The sequence below is a fragment of the Ochotona princeps genome, chromosome 1, assembly GCF_030435755.1.
Source record: "Ochotona princeps isolate mOchPri1 chromosome 1, mOchPri1.hap1, whole genome shotgun sequence".
Classification (NCBI taxonomy): domain Eukaryota; kingdom Metazoa; phylum Chordata; class Mammalia; order Lagomorpha; family Ochotonidae; genus Ochotona; species Ochotona princeps.
This window is the reverse complement of record NC_080832.1, coordinates 6557126-6569873: the sequence shown is the minus strand read 5'-3', so window position 1 is coordinate 6569873 and position 12748 is coordinate 6557126. Positions and strand designations below refer to the sequence as shown.

The 12748-nt window shown below is 51.8% G+C and overlaps 1 protein-coding gene across 2 annotated transcripts in view; it reads left to right on the top strand.

The window, feature by feature from the left end:
• Window positions 1-4944: 4944 nt before the first annotated feature.
• The window catches only part of IGF2R (insulin like growth factor 2 receptor), a 91348-nt gene continuing 83544 nt past the window's right edge, over window positions 4945-12748 (top strand). Inside the window, exon 1 of one of the 2 annotated variants that reach the window (XM_058660502.1) lies at window positions 4945-5333. In XM_058660502.1, coding sequence (XP_058516485.1) covers window positions 5161-5333 — 173 coding nt within the window. In that variant the 5' untranslated portion in view covers window positions 4945-5160. The remainder of the gene's footprint in view (window positions 5334-12748) is intronic. The other variant, XM_058660391.1, reaches the window with a different exon arrangement.

The window sequence follows — 12748 nt, the reverse complement described above, 5'->3', positions numbered from 1 at the left end:
TGATTTTCACTCAGGCATAAGGCCGAGTACAAAAAACGTAGTATCTGTATCTCTCCACCATGGCGTCAGAGCCGCTGCTCTGCTTGCCCATGGTGCCCTGTTCTCTTTCTCTCTGTTGTTTCAGGGTCAGTCTCTTTCACTATGGAATCTCTTTTGCAACTTCTTACTTTGAAAAAGTCAGACCTACAGAAACACTGGGGGAGAAAAAGCCGTCTAGAGCCTGGTGCAGTAGCCTAGTGGCTAAAGTCCTCACCATGCATGCATCAGGATCTGATATGCACGTTGGTTCGTATCCCTGCTGCTCCGCTTCCCATCCAGTTCCCTGCTTGTGGCCTAGGAAAGCAGTGGAGGATAGCTCTAAGTCTTGGGACCCTGCACTCATGTGGGAGACCAGGAAGAAGCTCCTAGCTCCTGGCTTGGGATCAGCTCAGCTCTGGGCATTGTGGTCATTTGCAGAGTGAAGCTGCAGATAGAGGGTCTTCCTCTCTGTCTCTTCTTCTCTCTGTGAATTTGACTTTCCAATAAAAATAAAGAAATCTTAAAAAATTCTGAACAGCACTAATACACTCTTCATCTACATTTGCAATTGTGGTTTAGTTTTAAAGATTTATTTATTCTTTTATTTGAAAGTCAGATTTACGGAGTACTCATGTGGGAGTTTTGGAAGAAGCTCCTGTCTCCTTGCTCTGGCCTGGCCCAGTCCTGCTGTTGTGGCCATTTGGGGAGTGAACCAGAGGATGGAAGATTTCTCTCTTTTCTTTCCCTCTCTCTGTATACTCTGTCTTTCAAATAAATAACTAATACTTAAAAAGAAGAATGACACATAGGTAGTAGAGTGCATGGTAGGGAAAACTTGTGAATGACTTTGAGATGCATCAACACATTATTGGTGAACTTCAACACAGCGGGTGCCTGACATTGAAGACAGCACAGCCCATACACACAGTTTTCTCCGGCATGTGTATGTTCACAGTGAACTCTAATTCATCCACTAGACAGAGTGAGGGGTTACCACAATAGTAACAGGAGAATTGCAACAATACAATTAAGTTATTTGAAACTTAATTATTTTTAAAAAGAGATTTGTTTATTTGACAGGCAACGTTATACAGAAAGAGAAAGAGATAGCTTTCCCCAAATGGACGCAATGGCCATGGCTGGAACAGGTTGAAGTCAGCAGCCAGGCACTCTGTCCAGGTCTGCCATGTGGGGGCGAGGGCTCAAGCGCTTGGGCCATCTCTGCTTTCCCAGGTGCATCAGCAGGGCATCTGGGACTTGAACCAGTGTGCACACAGGAGGTCAGCATCTCAGTGGATTAACTTGATATGCCACAATGCTGGCTCCTAATTAATTATTTTAAAAAATTTGCCATTTAATATTCTGGTTTGCAGTAGGCTGCAGGGAATTGAAAACACATACACAGTAATCAGTTTCGCATTCCTAACACAAAATACTGGAACTTCGTGAAGAAAAGAGGCTATTGAGCCCACGATTTTGGAAACTGGAAGTCCCAACAGCACAGTACTGGCTCTTGTGAGGAGCTCCTCCCCCTGCAGCTGTGTGCTTACATGGTAGATGGCAGGAGGGGAACAGGTGGTCACACCACCAGGAGCCAGAGGCACGAGGTTCCCACAAACCCTGCCAAGTGGATGCTGCTAATGCTCTTACGGCTCTTCTTGCAGGCCCAGCTTCTTATCGATCCCACCGCCATGCTGAGTACATGACCTTCTGTGGAGACACACGCAACATCCAAACCACTGTGCCTCATAACATGAAACCACAGAGAACAGCAGGCTACACTACTGACTCGACGGGGTTGTGTGGCTTTCACCGTCTCAAAGATATTTTACAACTCAAAAACTGTAAAAGCACTGATGGAGATAACTGTGATATCTGCCTTCAGAGACACAAGTTGTAGGTCTGGCATTGTGCCATCTGCAATGCCCACATGCCAAATGGATGCTGGTTCCTGCTCCTCCACCTCCAATCCAGCTCCCTTGCTAATGACCTGGGAAAAGTACTGGAAGATGGCCCAAGTGTTTGAGACCCTGCTAATCATGTGCAAGTCCTGACCGAAGCTCCTGGCTCCTGCTTGCCTGTGGTGCCATCTGGGGGGTGAACCAGTGCATTCTCCCTGTGGGCTTAGGGGCCTGAGGACTTGGGCTCATCTGCTGCTCTCCCAGGTGCAGTAACAGGGAGCTGGGTCAGAAGAGGAGCAGCTGGGACACAAACAGGCATCCATATGGAATACTGGTGCTGCAGGAGGAGACTCAACCTGCTAAGCCACAAATCCAGCTCCACAAATACATCTTTTAAAAGAAAAATGTCGGACCCAACTTGATGGCCTAGTGGCTAAATCTTCACCTTGCATCTCCCGGGCTCCCATATGGCACTGGCTTGTAGCCTGGCTGTTCCACTTCTCATGTAGTTTCTTGCTTGTGGTCTTGGAAAGCAGCAGAAGATGGGCCAAAGCCTTGGGATCCTGCATGCACGCAGGAGAGCTGGAAGAAACTGCTGGCTTCGGACCGGCCCAGTTTCAGCCATTGTGGCCACTGGGGGAGTGAACCAGCAAATGGAAGATCTTTCTGTCTCTCCTCTCTGTATATCTGCCTTTTCAATAACAACAACAACAACAACAACAGCATTGTATTCATTGGATGTACAGTTAATTTTTGACCTACAAATACTAATTTCCATCTGTTAGGCAACTTCATTTCTGCTTCCCTAATTGTCTGCAAAAGGTCTTCAAGAAATCTACAGAAAAATGGCTTTTATGAACATATGCTTACGTTTTGGAAGCTCTTTGGCGTCTCCTGGGAATGAGTTGGGACGGGTAACTGGCTCTCAATTTCATTATGGAATTAGAGAATATCTTGACAGTGTGCATTGTGCATGTGCATCAGTCATGCTGGTATTCCCTCTTCAACATTCTGACACCGTCCAGGCCTGCTGAGGTCTTGGCCACACCTTCAGGTGGGCGGCACCAGCACCGCCCACCCATTTCGTAACTGGTTAGGAGACCACCAATGGGGAACATCTTACCTGTAGGCTCCCACCCAACAAGGAGGGGTCGGAGAAGGCTTAAAATCCCAAGAGACTTCCAAAGACCCCTTTGGTGTTGAAGAACCTCAGGATCGAAATCCCAACCACTGGTTCCTGCCTCATTGCTACTCTAAGAAACTGTGAGCTTGCAGGCCAAACTGCCTATGTGATCTTTCGCACTGATGGGCCCCAATTCTTATGAATCAAGGCCCACCTAAGTCTGGTTATCTCACAGGTGGCTCCAAGTAATTAAGTGGGTGCTTCCCTTAGTTGCTGGACCCCTGGGCTGTCCAGCCGAGATAGGAAGGGGATGTGTGGTATTTCCCCCACCTTGCGGACTACTGTGAATTGCCCCTTTTCAAGCTATCCTGGACTGCCCCTATAAGCGGTGTTGGTCCCTGCCAGCCGCCTGGCCGGTCAGCCAGCCAGCTCTCCTGCTCTCAACCAAGAACCCAGGTTTGGTTGTACTTAGCTTGAATAAACCATCTTTGTGCACCTGCATTGACTTCAGACGCCTGGTGATTTCTGGAGATCTCAAAATCTGGGCACAACAGTATCTCTCTCGAGAGGCACCCCGCCTCCCGGCTTTCTCTCCGGAGGTGCTTTCCCCTTCCTGCTCACCTGGTTCCTTCGCAGATAAACTTTTGTGTCTGCAAAAGATTCCCGGCTTTTTATTTCTATACTAAGCTGAGGAAAGAACCCACTGGGCATTCCTGGTAACACAGTCTTCAGCAGTGTTTCCTCTTACGTCACCTCAGGAGCCAGAATGTGTCAGTTTTCCAATTCCAGCCACTTGATTACCGGGCCTCACCAGGTCCTCCGCTGAGCAGATGCAGTGGGGACAGCATGCCTTGCCACCGCACGGGCTGCCTCACAACCACTTTTTACCCTGATGGGTTTGATATTCACTGATGACCCCGGCCTAGAGCTATTTAACACAGAGCTGCAAAAACACAAGCCCTTTCCTGACACCCACACATGACCTTGGAATTCTTGGTGCCCCTGCAACCCTGTTGGGATTTTTTGGGCTTTGTTACTCTCGACCATAGAGCATGGTGGCTGTGCCGCAGGGAAGGGCGCACTGGCCTTGGGCGCTGTTTCACTGGGTTGGTCTCTATCAGCTAGTCAACGAGGGTGCTTCAAAGAACTTTCCGAAAACAACCCGACGTCCAGGCGTCCGTCCCACTTTCTCCCCAGCCTTGGGATGGCGGGCTGCATTCCCGTGCGTGTGTTTGAGTGCTGGCGCTGGCACACCGCTGTGGCAGTCACCCCTCCGCGCCTTCGGTCTCCGCTCGATCGGGTTCCCGCCGCCCGGGGTGGGGCACGTGGCGCCTCTGAGGGACCGTGGCGCGGCTGGCTAGGTCGCACCGGTCAGCCTGTCGCGGAGATCCTGAGGGCAAGCCTCGAGCCGCGTCTCCTCAGAGTCGCCTCGTTTCCCGGCCGCTGCCACCGAAGCAGGCGGGCTTTGTCGGCGGGACTCCGGGCAGGCGCCGCCTCCCCACCTCAGGCAGCCCGGGCTAGGGAAGCTGACGGCGCCCGAGCAGCGCGCTCCCGCCCCTCGCGGACCGCTCCCTACCCCCAAGACTCCCTCCCTGCCCGGGCCGAGCCTGCAAACGTGGCTGTTTTGAGAAGAGGCGCCACGGCCCCCCCTCCCCATCACACCGGGAGGGAAACTGAGTCCCGGCGGGCATACGCCGCCGCCGGGGGGCGCGCGCCCAGGCCGCACCTGGCCCGAGTGCCTCGCCCGGCTCCGCGGCGCCGCTTCCCGTCCCGGGCCGCCCGCGCTCACGTGACCGGGCCCGGGCGGAGCCTCGGGGGGCGGGTCCGGATCACCTGAACAAGAGCGTCACGTGAGCTGGGGGCGGGGAAGGGGCGGGACCTGCCCCGGTCACGTGACGCGATTCCGGGCCGCCACCGCTGCCGCTCTGCTGCTTCTTGTGCTGCCGAGCTCAGCCGAGCCGCACTCGTCTCGGGCCGCGGCTCTCTCCGCTGCCTCCCCGGCTCCGCTCCGGCTGCATCTCCACCTCCACCCTGGCGGTGCGACCGCGTCCCGTGCGCGGCCCCGGGCAGCAGCGCGCCCCTCGCCCCGCTCCCTCCGTGCCTCCCGGGCCCGGAGCGATGAGGCGGGCCGCCGCCGCTGCCGCGGGCAGGAGCGCCCACCTGGGGCCCGTGCCCGCTGATCGCCCGCTGCGTTCCCTGCTCCTGCCACCGCAGCTGCTGCTGCTGTTGCTGCTCGTGAACGTGCCGGTGGCTGCGCAGGCCCAGGCCGCCGAGTTCCCCGAGCTGTGCAGGTGGGTGGCCCCGCCGGGCGCCGGCTGCGCTCCGGGTGCCCCTGGGCGCGCGGCCGCGGTGGGGGGCGGGGAGGGGAGGGACGGGGTCCCTGGGTCGCCACTTGTCCCCTAGGGGGGGTCCTCCCCGCTCGCTCCTGAGGGAAAAGTTGCCCGCGCTGCGGCGCCCGCGGGGGGTCCGGGTGCTGTGCGCGCGGGCGGGGGTCGCGGAGCCCGTGCCCGGCCACTTGTGGCTGTCACCGAGCTCGGTGCCTTTGTGCGCCCCCCGGGGAAAGTTGCAGGGGCTGGCGTGGCGAGCTCCGCTTTGTCCCCTTCTCCTCCTGTGCGACCCTGGGGGTGGAGAGACCCGGGCGGGAGTGGAGCCCACGCCCGTCGCCTCGGGAGTCGGCGGGCGCTGAGGTCTCCTGTGCCAAGTGATGGTCTCCCCGCGGGGCCCCGTTTTCTCCTCCAGGTAGCTTGGCGGCAGTCGAGGACTTTTCCTCTTGAGGCTCTGGGTGGGGAGCGGTTGGGGTGGTGGTCCTGAGGTACCCCCCAAGACTTCTCCGTTTGCTTCTCGCAGCCTGACTTCCTGCCTGGTGTCCCACATGATGTCATTGTCTCCCGAGGTGGATTCTTGTAGCACAGTCTTTGCGCTGGGAACCCCGCTTGTGGACCCGTCCACGGCCGTGGTGACTGGCCGACCCCCCTTCCCCCGCCCTCTCCTCAAATCCTGGGCTGGGAGTCCAGGGATTTTTCTGACAAACTTGCAGTGAGCTGTTGCCCGTAACGGGCAGTCCTACTTTATTTACTTTGTAAACTTTGGTGGAAATGGAACTGGATGGAAAGTTCTGGGAAACACTGGCTCCTCGCGCACCCCCAATTCCCCACACCTGGGCAAGTTGCTTCTGAGGATGGAGTGATGTTGAGGAGACTTGGGGCTTAGGGACTTCTGTCTTCCTCTTCCATCAAAGGTGGTTTTATGGGCACCCCTGCTTCAGCACGTGCTGAAGTGCTACTTGTAAGCAGAGAGCGGGAGGCTGGCCTCTCAGTGGGAATGATCCCGTTGGAAAGGGATCCCGTTGGAAGGGGCTGCGTTCCTTATTTCTTTCTCTTTGGGGGTGAAGGAGGCAGCCCCTCCGGGGGGGAGTTCTCTGCAATCGGGTTTGCATCCTGTTCACACTGCTGTGGAGACTGGGGTAACTTGGTGATTCCCTGGGTAAGAGGGCCGATTGAAATGCCCATTAGGAATGAGCTCAACCAGGCTAGTGGGGGGACCACAGGGGATTGTTAATGAGCTGGAACTTATTTCTTAATGGTGAAGGTTCATGTGGATTGGAGGGCAGACTGATTAAGGGGGCCCTGATTTTTGGGGGCACACCTGGAGTCTCTGAAACGTGTATTTGTTCACCTCAGTGCCCCACAGAACAAGCCCTTGTGGTTCCCTCAAAGTGGACTTTGTTTCTCTCCATACTTCTGCCCACCCCTTGTCCTGTATGGGTATAGCTTAGGGGCTGCAGGAGAGGGTTCTGGGTTTGGTGGGTGTTGCAGGGATGGTGAAGGGGGCTGCTTAGGGTCCTAGAACTCCTCAGGGTGGGGGGTGCACCCAACCCCTCAGAAGGGCAAGCCCCCAGGTGCTGAAAGTTGGGCTTTCTCATTTCCCTCAAACCCCATTTCTGCAAAGCGAAATTCCCAATTCCAGTCCATTCCTGTACAATCCTTCTTCAGACTTTCCTTGGGAGGAATTGTCAGTTCATCTGGGCATCTTTATGAGCTAAGACTGACTAAACGTTCTTAACTCCAGCATATTTGGGCGTTACAGGAATGTGTGCTCACCTTTTTTTTTTTCTTTTCTCTCTCATCCAGTTGTGAAAAATTGTATGAGGCATCAACAGAACATGGTGGATTTAACTACCTTTGTAATCTTTTTTTTTTTTTGAAACAAATTTATTTTTATTTTTGAAGGGCAGATTGTCACAGAGAGGGAGAGACAAAGAAAAATACTCTTCCATCTGTTGGTTCACTGCCCAAAGGGCTGCAGTGGTCGGACTGAGGCCAACAGGCGTACGTGGATGGCAGGGGCCCAAGTACATGGCCATCCTTCTCTTATTTCCCAGGAGCCTTAGCAGAGAGCTGGATGGGAAGCAGAGCAGCTGGACTGCTTGCCTGCGTGGCAGGGAGCGGCCTAACCTTCTGCAGGGCTCAGCCTCGCCCAGGCCCCCTTTTTCCTTCAGTCGCCCACCCTGCGGCCCTTTACTGAAATGCAAATAGCTCCTGCAGCTCTGGCGGGTGCTGAGGGTGTGTGAAGTGAGCGCTGCAAGAATCCCTCTTTGTCTCTTCACCTTGGTCTTTGGTGCAGGCAGCCCCTGGGTGAAGAATCACATTCCGGTCGTTTGCAGGACACATTTCCCCACCTTGAGCGGCTGTGTGTGTTGTGTCCTCGCAGAGGGCAATCCTCCTTGGTCACCCTACAGAGGGTTTGCAGTGCCCTGGCCGTGCTGGTGTGACTGGGTGCCCCCGGCTGTGAGTGCTCTTCCTCTAGGAGGGGTGGAAGGGTGTTCCCGGGGCAGCCTCTGGGCCAGCCCAGCACCTGAGAGACCTGGGGAGGATCTTTTACCTTCCGCAGTCCCTGGAAAATCTGTGTCAGGGAAGCCCAGGTCTGCCCCCACCCCACACCCTCCGTGGCGGCAAAGTTTCCAGGCCCTGAATGCTGCTGGACTGGGGGCGCAGCTGTCCCCACGTGGGGAGGGGGAACAACTCTGGCCGGCGGCAACCCCTGGGACCTGTGTGAGGCGCTGACACAGAGGCGGCTGCCTCCAAGGGTGCCTGGCCAGAGGCAGCGCTGTGAGTAAGTGCTTCTTCCTCACAGAGGCTCGGTCATCCACTTTGTAAGGGTTAGCAAGCAGGAGGCACCCTGCCCGCTGAGTTCTGCATCCAGTGTGGCGGGCTGCTGGGGCGGGAAGCAGCATCCGAGGGTCAGTGGGGCGGGAGCAGTGAGTGAAAGCGCGAAGACAGGGAGCCAGGCAGAGGCCAGCCAGGCCGGGCAGAACCTCCCAAAGTGAGCGAAATGTTCTCAGCTGGTCAGTAGCTGGACTTACTGCTCACATTTTAAACTTCATAAAATGCTGCGTTACACGTGTAATCTGCAAGTTCCTATCCATTATCTCGGTGTTAACAACATCTTTAATGGGTGAGGGCTTAACAGTTTGTACTAATTATAAAATAATGCATTGGTCTGGCTCGGTTTAGGTAGTTAAGTGGTTTAAAATTTATGCAGACGAGTTTTCTCCAGCTTGTTTGGATGTCCGTGTGGAAAAGTTTTATTATATTGTGAGGACAAGAGAATCAGAAAGCCAGCTGGGGGTTGAGGATGCTTGAAGACTTTTTTTTTTTCTTTGTGATGCTTCCAAAGGAACAATGTTTATATATCCAGTTTGTACCACACATTCAACCTGCATCATACCCCTTTGTGTGTGTGTTGCGGGTGGGGGAGATATTTCTTTCAACATTAAAATGTGTGTAGAGGTCTAAGGTTGTTAATTACGTTTACATTAGGGCTCATGCACATATTCTGAAAACAGCATCCAACGCATTTCCAGAAAGTGAATGCTTTATTGTGCTTAACATTGTAAAATTATTTTTAAAAATGTGTAATTAAGGGCCCAGTGCAGTAGCCTAGTGGCTGAAGTCCTCGCCTCGCACTCGCCCAGGATCCCATATGGGTGCTGGTTCTAATCCCAGCAGCCCTGCTTCCCATCCAGCTCCCTGCTTGTGGCCTGGGAAAGCAGTCGAGGACAGCCCAAAGCCTGCACCCACATGGGAGACTGGAAGAAGCTCCTGGCTCCTGGCTTCAGATCGGCGCATCTTGGCCATTGCGACCACTTGGGAAGTGAATCAGCAGACGGAAGATCTTCCTCTCTGTTTCTCTTTCTCTCTGTATATCTGGCTTTCCAATAAAAAATAAAATATATCCTAAGAAAAATCTTAAATGTGTAATCAATTTACTTGAAAGGCAGAGTTGGGGGAGCAGGGAGCAGAGTTGTGCGGCAGCTGCAGCCTATGTTGTCAGTGTCTCCTGTGTGTGGCAGTCTGATACCCGGCTATTCACTTCTAACCCAGCTCCCTGCTCATGGTCTGGGGAAGCAGTGGAAGATGGACCCAGGTGTTTGGGCTCCTGCTCTATTGGGAGATCCAGGCGAAGCTACAGACTGCTGGCTTTGGCTGGGCCCAGCCCCATCCTCCATTGTGCCCATCTGTGGAGTGAAACAGCAGATGAAAGATCTTTCTCTCCTCGTCTCCTCTCTATTTAAAGAAAAATAATAAATAAAAAGGGGTAGGGATGCAGGATCCCAAGCGCTCGGGCCATCCTCTGCTGCTTTCTTGGGCGCATTAGCAAGGAGGTGGCTGGAAGGGAAACAGCCAGGGCTTGAACCAGAACCCCTCCGGGGTGTTGGTGCTCAGGCAGCCGCTTTGCCCATTGTGCTGCAGTGCTGAGCTCTGGGGCTTCCCATATTTGGTCAGCATTTCACTAAGGGATATGTAGGTTTTCAGAGTTGTAGCTGAGAAAAATCATTTCTGTGGACTTTGTGCGCAGACAATTTAACAAGTCTATAGCTGGGACTCCGGCAAGGAGGGGCTGGTCGTCTGGCGTGTGCTATTTCCTGCTGATGGTCCCAGTGTGTGCACATCTCCTGCCAGGGCCCAGCTGCCCATGGAGGGTGTGTGGGAACTGCCCGGCTGTCACATGCAATGGATGTGTCCCAGCAGCCGTATGTGAATCCCAGTTGTTCCTTGTTCTTTGTCAGCACTTAATCTTACCACCAGTGACTTTAGCTGCTCTAGTGGACTTGTAATAGTATCCCACTGTGGTTTAATTTTCAAGTCCCTGTTGACTCGTAATGTTGTGTCAGTTGGGATACCTAATGCTGCTGACTGCCCGAGTGCTTAGCCCTGGGTTAGCTTTTGTAGTATCTTTCAGGCACAATCACCCTTTACAACTTCTTTTGGGTCTTTTTCTTGTGCAGATTTAAGAATGCCTATGTATTCAGAGTCCAGGGGCTTTCTTAAATATGTGCATTGTGGGTTAAGACTATTTTACTGCAGGCTTTGTCTTGCCTTTTCGTTTTCTGAGTGAGCTCCTTTAAAAGAAAGATATTTTTTTAAAAAGGCAATTAATCAACTCCATTTTATCGAATTGTTCAAAAATTTGAATTTCATTTTGCTTGAAAGACACACAGGGATATCTCTATCTGTGTCTGTGTCTGTATAGAGAGACACACACATATAGAAAAAAATTAGCTATGAACTCACTCTCCAAATGCCCACACAGCCAGGGTTGGGCCAGGCCAGAGCCAGGCGCCTGGAATTCAGTGTAAGTCTCCCGTGTGGCAGGGAGCACGTGCCCCTGGCCTGTCCTCTGCACCGGCAGCACACTATGTCCCCGGTGAAACAGCTGGATTTGAACCAGACACCCTGATAGAGGCAACGTGGCTGCCGTGCCAGATGCCTGCGCTCTCAATTTTTTGTTTCTTGACTTGTGCTTTTTGTAGTCTTCAGAGAGTTTTAGTCACCCCCAAATTTTTCTACCTCAGTGCTGTGGGCATCTGGGCTGGGTCAATGTTTGCTCTGAGGGGCTTTCCTGTGCACGCCCATCAGATGTTAGGAGTTCCCACCTGCCTGTCACCTTGGCCACCCCGCACCCCTGATGTATCACAAAGGGGCTCCAGGCATTTTGGATGATTCCCCACGGAGGACTCTGGTCTGTGCTAAGATCACAGGGATTTTGTCCTGTTTTTAGTTGCACGTGTTTTAGGAGTTCCAGCTCTTACCTTTAGCCCCATCAACTTTGTGATGTAGCTTTTACCCAGGCCTGGACCAGGAGGAAAAGGTGGCCTTTTTCCGCGTGAAGGTGTATGGTCCTGCTGCTTTGCTGCAACTGTCTGATGCTGGCAGCAAGGTTTTAGGTGAGACTCAGCTGTGGGTTTCTTGGCTGAGCTTGACTGATTTTATTATCAGGAACATGTTTGTTCTGTGGACATGGCTGTTTGTTTGCTGTGGAACCGGTTTGGTGTCAGTGGGCATTCTATCCCTTCAGTCCTGCGGCTCCCCAGGCCGACTCTCTGGGCCTGGTGCCTTGGAGTGTGGTAGGGAAACTGTGGGTTACTGTTGCAGTTTTATGTTCTTTATTTGTCTCATCAGATTTCCTAATTTTTATTGAGCCAATTTTGGTATTCATTTTTTTCCTAGAAAATTGTTATTTTAATTACATATTTGTATAGCAGTGTGCAGCATGCTACTCTTCTTTTCCAGCTTAAAATAAAATATTTTTGTTCACTAAAATGATACTATAGATGTTTTTCATCCCTGTAACTATTTTTTAAGCAGGTTACTTTTTTCAGAATTCTCAAAAAATGTTCTTTTCAGGTAAGTTTAAAAAATTCTATTTTTAAACCTTTTTCGTAAGTTAAATTAACTGGATTTAGTTGCCTGTTAAAGTGTTTTTCAAAAGAACTGGAATTTTGTTCACCATCTCTATCAATTGTTTTTTGATTTTCTTAATTTCTTTTGTTATTAATTGCTTTTTTATTCGCAGCTTGCATTGAAAGCGTAGAGATTTTTACTTTAGATCATGTTGCCTACATAAGAAACAAATTTAAATCACTTCATGCACACCAGAAATCAATGTGTAACGTAGGTAAGAAAATTTAAATCACATCACATTTGTAAGAGATGAATTTGTTGTATGTAAAAAAATTTAAATTGCATCACACAAGAAGAAATTAATTGGTCACATCTTGTATGTAAGAAATTAATTTGTCAGATCTGGCTACAGGAAAATTTAAATCGCATCATGTATGTAAAATGAAATTTTCATGTCATGTACATAAGAAAATTTAAATTACATCGTGTGTGTAAGAAATGCTTTTGAAATTGTGCTTCTTCCTGTGCCCATCGCTGTCTTACAGGTTCTGATAAGTGGATTTTTAAAAATCGTTCCATTCTATATATTTCCTTTTCGCACTTAAAAGTTCTGTCTACCTCAACTTTTTAGAGCCTCAAGCATTTTACAGTCCTTTCTTTTCCCCAGGTCAGCGGCTTTTTTGGACGAGGGGGTTCCTCATTGATTTTATTTTTCCACTGTGGGCAGTGAATGTGGTGGGATTTACTCACAGTTCTCTTGTGGCCTAGCACCTAGTCAAGCTGGGAGTGTTTGGAAAAAACGCTTTCTGGGTCAAAGTTAGGAACTGTGCCGTTTGGCGTTTCTCCATCCCCATCTCCTTTCCCTGCTTGGTTTGTGCTTCGCTCCGCTCGGCTGGAGCGTGGAGGAGCCCTCCTCAGTGCCCCCCCCCCCCCCCGGCCCGCGCGGGCTTGCAGCGTCTTTGGTGTGTGCGGTGTGCGGGGTCTGTTGTGGATGCAGGGTCCCAGCTGCCTATTCCCGCATG